This window comes from Engraulis encrasicolus, chromosome 22 (genome assembly GCF_034702125.1).
Source record: "Engraulis encrasicolus isolate BLACKSEA-1 chromosome 22, IST_EnEncr_1.0, whole genome shotgun sequence".
In the NCBI taxonomy this organism is placed as follows: Eukaryota; Metazoa; Chordata; class Actinopteri; order Clupeiformes; family Engraulidae; genus Engraulis; species Engraulis encrasicolus.
Window position 1 is genome coordinate 26,854,951 of NC_085878.1, and position 6,234 is coordinate 26,861,184.

Sequence of the window (6,234 nt, forward strand, 5' to 3'; positions counted from 1 at the left end):
TTTTATTACATGCACTAACACGAACTGAGCAGGGAAGCTTGGTGATTTTTTTTTCTGGAGACATGAGCATGAAATTTAAATGGATATGAAAGGAGGCGTTTAGAACCAAGTGGACTTTTTTGATATCGTACACACATGCTGCCACCTGGTGGTTATTGATGGTATGAGTGCTTAGTCGCTTTAGGGACTGCAAGACAGTGTCACTTGCACAATCAATTATTTTCATAATCCCCTAAACCTCATTGTGTGTGATACATATCACACCATCATATTTCGAGCCGTACAAACAGCCAATTATAAGTCAGACACAGAGTTAGTGCTTCAGCATTTGCTATTATTACATTTGGTGGCACTAGTATGTTTTCAAAATGATGTGATTTTATGCAACATCCTGAGATGGCTGTTTTCGGATCTGAGAGATGCTTGTTAAAAGTTCCCACTCATGAATGAATGAATCTTTTTTTTTATGAACTGCCTGTGATAAAATCCAAGAAATGTGAAGATTTTTGACTTGACAAGTACTACTACTCTGCATTTGCAGCCTTCATCAGAGGTGTGAAGTGATGTTGGTGTGAGGCTCTCTGTGATGGTGAACCAAACCTTTTGGAAATTATCATTGGTAGGCTTAATGAACGTTTGTAGTTTATGGATTTGTTGACTGTGCTATTACAGGAATGTTCTATAAGACTAGAGCAACAGTCTGTGTTGTCCACTAGGTGGAGTCAGATCAGCATTATTCAGAGGTGTTCCAAAGGCTATTTGGTTTGTCTTGTGGAAAACTATTTTTTTTTCCTCCTTCTCCTCCTCTTCTTCCTTCTCCTTTACTTCTTTCTTTCTACTTCTGCTCCTCTTTCTCTTCCACTTTTTCATCTTCTCCACTTCCTCTTTCCCCTCCCTCCTTTCTTCTTTTCTCCCTCTCTTCTAATTCCTCAACTTTCTCCATTGTCCAACTCTTCCTGTCCTTGTCCCCTTCCTTCTTTTTATCCTCCTTCCTCCTCCTCCTCCTCCTCTTTCCCTCCCACTCCTCTTCATCCTCCTCCTCCTGCTATTCGTCCTCCTCCTCCTCCTCCTTCCCCTCTATTTCCTCCTCTCTACTGCTCTCTTTGTCCCCTTTCTCTTCCTCCTCTTCATCCTCCTCCTCCTCCTCCTCTCCCTCTCCCTCTCCCTCCTCCTCCTCATCCTCCTCCTCTTCCTCAGGTGACTCAGGAGGAGGGCCAGCAGTTGGCGCGGCAGCTGAAGGTGACGTACATGGAGGCCTCGGCCAAGATCCGCATGAATGTAGACCAGGCCTTCCATGAGCTGGTTAGAGTAATAAGGTGAGATATGGACACACATGCACACATATGATATGTAGACCAGGCCTTCCATGAGCTGGTTAGAGTAATAAGGTGAGATTTGCACACACATACGAATATGTGGTATGCACATTATGGCATTCCCTGAGCTAGTTTAAGATATGAATGCACATGACATGTACACCAGGTATTCCTTGAGCTGGTCAGAGTTTTAAGGCGAGACATGCACACATGTACACATACACAGGGCTCTAAATTAACTTTTTTCATCACCAGCCAAAATGGCTAGTAGATATTAATCTTAGTTGCCAAACACATACTGACTAATGGGTCAAAGTGGCTAGTAAAATGGTCTTCTCTACCAGCCAAACTGAAATTTCTCCAGCATTTTGCTGGTTGGCTGGTGTTAATTTAGAGCCTTGCACATACAGTATGACTGTATAGACCGGGCATTCCCTGAGCTGTTTAAAGTTATAAGATGAGATATGCAGCACACATACGTACGTATATATACTACACACATATGATATGCTCACCAGGCCTTTCACCAACTAGCGGATTATAAGGTGATAAATGCCAAGTACACCAGACCTTCCACCAGCTGGTCAGAGTTATGTAAGGGTTAACGTTCGGCGAGAAGGTCGCTACCGTGGAATAGCAGCACGACAGAGAGAATCTTTAGACCCCGACGCGGAGCGGAGGGGTCTTGTTCTCTCTGAAGTGCTGCTATTCCACAAAGCGACCGAGTCGCCGAAAGTTAACCCGCTTATTATATGGATATACTTAAATGATTCACACATGGCGGGGACATTTCTTTAGGCCTATTTAATGTTAAGTCAAAAGATTGTTGCTGCGCAAAACAGTGCCGTTGTGGAACACCGCGAGGCAACAGCTAGGTAGCCAGGACAACAGGTGTTGTCTATCACAGCAGCTGATTAGAGTCTTGTTGAAAAGTCGCTTTAGCAGTGAAAAGTCTTGTTGCCATTGACAGCGGTCTGTTATAGACCAACCCGTCCGTTATCGAAAAATAACAGACGTGCGAATGTTGGGGAGCCCCGTTGAAATGAATGGAGCATTCGACCGATGACGTCACACCATATAATAAAAGACGAATAACTGCATTACATTACATTACATTACATTACACTTAGATGACGCTTTAATTTATTCAAAGCAACTTACAGTTATTATTTTTCAGGATATTGGTTACAGTCCCTGGAGCAATGTGGGGTTACATGCCTTGCTCAAGGGCACTTCAGCCATGGATGGAGATGTAGGGAGATGTCAGGGGGAATTCGAACCTGAAACCCCTAGATTGAAAGACCAACTCTCTAACCACTAGGCCACGGCTGCCCACATGTCAACACTGCATGTTGACCAGGCCTTCCACAAACTGTTCAGGGTATAAAGGAGAGATCTTGGTCATCATGGTGTTGCTCTGAAGAAAGCGGAACAGAAAATAATAGAATAGACAGAGATGGCTGATAGAATAGGGCTTCAACATGGTTTTTAAATAGAGAAGAGACATAGAGAACAAAACTGGGGATGAAGGGTGAGATTGAGGCTGAGAGTTCCTGGTGATTACGACTGTGCTTGAGGAGTCTGATGATGACACTTGTTCAGTCTGTTGCATCTCTTCTCCTTGAGTACAATAGATCAAAGAGGTCCAAGCGATGCCGGAAGCTGTCTTTGATTATACTTTCCATGCTGTGTTCACTCAGAACAAGCTTTCCACCAACTGGTCAGAGTAATTAGGTGGGATGAGATGTGCCATGATGTTGATGCTATGAGGAACATGCTGAGGCTTCCACACACTGCATGATAAGACCAAGCTTTCCATGTGTAGCTATGGTCTAATAATTCAGCCTGATCTCCAAAAAATCTGTGCTCCTGGACACGGATGTTAAGGACACGAAATCCGTGTCCAGGAGCACGGATTTTGCCAAAATTCCGTGCTCCTGGACACAGAATTGTTTTCCGTGCTCCTGGACACGGAATTGTTTTCCGTGATGGGCACACTGAAGTGCTTTCTATAGGCTATTACCACAGCACTCTGTTAACTCTATCATTAGAAAATTCATACCAAATGCTAATCCTAAACAAAATAATGCTATAGCAATTTAAGTTGTGCCCTGACCAAAACATCCCCTAACCTTAACCTGTCATTAAAGACATATTTTTGAGAAATACTTTTTCCAGTTGGTTGCTAGGTTATCAAATTCATATAATGAATGAAAGAAAACTAGCTGCGCCTAGATCAAAACAATCCCTAACCCTAACCTGTCAGTAAGAAATTTTTTTTTTTTTGAGAAAAAAATATTTGAAATTAGAAAAATCCTGAGAAAACACAAGTCTGTGGAAACATAGAGCTGTGGGAGTATAGAGAGAGCACTTCTGTGTGTCCATCACGGAAAATAATTCCGTGTCCAGGAGCACGGAATTTTGGCTAAATCCGTGCTCCTGGACACGGATTTTGTGTCCTTAACATGCGTGTCCAGGAGCACGGAATCATGTTGAATAATTATATAATCTTGGTATTAGAGTGGTTGCAGGTCCGAGTCCTGTACCATTTGTAACAATGTGTGTGTCTGGCCTCCTGAATCCTCATCCATGATACAGGGTTAGATGACTTGCTCATGGGCACTTCATCCATGGAATATTCATCCAAGCAATATTATTGCCTCAGGCAACAAAGAGCAGTATGTTTCCTTGGGTAAAAGCATCTGCTAAGTGCAATGAGCTGCTGTGATAATGATGATTTTACTGTGCGATCTACAGATAGGGCTTTCATGTCACAAAAGACACGAGCGTGTTCAGAGTCTTGTGAGAGATGTGCTGTGATAACTGTTACTTAGAAAGACACGGTGATGTTAGTGCACAATCTACAGGGCTGGTAAGAGTAAGATGTGCTGTGATAATGTGACATGATGGAACATGATGATTTTACCGCGCAACATATTGGAGGGGCTGTCTTTCTTGTCAGGGAAGACACGAGTCCGCCCCCAACCTGTAACTCTGCACTGTATCATGCCGAGGCGCTCCTAATTGGCAAGCACCTTAAAATGCCAAGCACACTTATGTAAGCTCAGCTGCTTCTTTCAGCCCACTCTCTGCCTCTGAACTTCATATGTTGTGATGGAGTAGTGCTGTAAAGTACAAGAGAAACTAGTTAACTAGTGTAGATAGATTCATGATCAAGATTCAAGAATTTTATTTTTCGTCTCACAGCATCGTCTCATGTGTTTCATGTGTTATGTACAATAATGAAGCAGAAAAAGCAAGGCCACAGGATGCATGAAAAAGTAGTTGAAACTTGAAAGTGAGGTTCAAGGTTAATAAGTTTATTTTTCACAACATCACAGGATGTCATAAAGTTCGCCCACTATACTGGTGCATTGATTCTATTCAATAAAGGCAGCGTAAGGTATTGCTGTGGGCATGAAAGAAAGAATGCCCAATTGGGCATCTGGAAATGAGCCAATTTAATTGGGTCCGAACCCTTGGAAGATTTGAAATATCTGATAGAATATTCGGCAACACCTATTTGTATCGCAACATTTTGTAAAGCTTCACAGGTAGTATGGCTGGGCACAGGCTAGGGATGAGGGACCGTCATGTCTGATCAAGCTTCTACTGTTGCCACATGAAGGGGATGGAGATATCCTTTCACGTGGATTATATCATAGTGTAGTTACCGGAAAGGACTGGAGTCTACAATAGCCAAGTAGCAGTAACGTTGATAACAAAAGATGTTTAATGAGCCATTTGCTGCATGGGGATAACTAGATTATACCTTGATTGCAACGCTGTGATGGCAAGAGAGCACTTGAGGTCAGTAAGGGGTTCACTGATTGGCTGTTGTTTTCTTCTGTCGTCCAATAGGAAGTTCCAGGAGCAGGAGTGCCCGCCCTCGCCAGAGCCCACGCGCAAGGAGAAAGACAAGAGTGGCTGCCATTGTGTCATCGTCTGATTGGCGCACAGGACTGCCAATCATCCAGCTGCTGTCACGAGATCCCTCCCCCCCCCTACCTTTTCACAGTACCCGCTCCCCACTCCCCCTCCACACACACCCCTGCCTTCTGACATCACATCCTGTTGGGGATGACCGCTGCCTTTCTTTCTACACATGCGTGCATGACTTAAGATGGCAGTCCTTGCTAAAGGCCTTATGAGGGTGGGTAGCCCCTCACAGGGGGAGGTGTCCACTGTACACCCCCACCACACAGACCCCACCACCCACCACCCACCACCATGGAACTTCACTACTACAGGAACCAAACTGACAGTCAACAAAACAACAAAAACAACAAAACGAAAAGAAAACAAGTGTGAGAAACACACCTTTTTTGTATTGAACTCACCACTGCTCACCATCGACTAGTGTTATAAAAATACAACATGATGACGAAACGAGAGAAAAAAAAGACGAACCGTAGGCTACAGCTTTCAGTGTGAATAAGTCCCAACACTAAAAAAAAAAAAGAGAAAATGTCGCTTCTTAAATTTGCTTAACGATTCCATTGTTGTTACGTTGTATCTCAAAGGACTTATCTTTGCCTTGTAGTCACGTGTACTTTTACCAAGATGGAATCACAGAAAATATGGATATATGTGTATTATATCATTAGAATGGTAATGCTAAATAAGTGACACTTTTGCAGGTGGTGTAGAATGAGGTGATCTTGTGAAGCTTTTTGTGTGTGTGTGTGTGTGTGTGTGTGTGTGTGTGTGTGTGTGTGTGTGTGTGTGTGTGTGTGTGTGTGTGTGTGTGTGTGTGTGTGTGTGTGTGTGTGTGTGTGTGTGTGTGTGTGTGTACACGTATGTTCGTGTGTGTGTATGTACGCGCGTGTTCATGCGCAATTGCGCATCTATGTTTGTGCACACACCTGTATGTGTGTGAGTGAATTTGTGTGTGTGTGCCAGTATGTTTCTACATGTG

General features: G+C 43.4%; 1 protein-coding gene across 1 annotated transcript in view; it reads left to right on the forward strand.

Annotated features, from left to right (window-relative positions):
• The window catches only part of rras2 (RAS related 2), a 69,831-nt gene extending 64,163 nt beyond the window's left edge, over positions 1–5,668 (forward strand). Inside the window, exons 5-6 of the mRNA XM_063188946.1 lie at positions 1,198–1,316; positions 5,178–5,668. Coding sequence (XP_063045016.1) covers positions 1,198–1,316; positions 5,178–5,265 — 207 coding nt within the window. The 3' untranslated portion in view covers positions 5,266–5,668. The remainder of the gene's footprint in view (positions 1–1,197; positions 1,317–5,177) is intronic.
• The last annotated feature ends 566 nt before the right edge of the window (positions 5,669–6,234 follow it).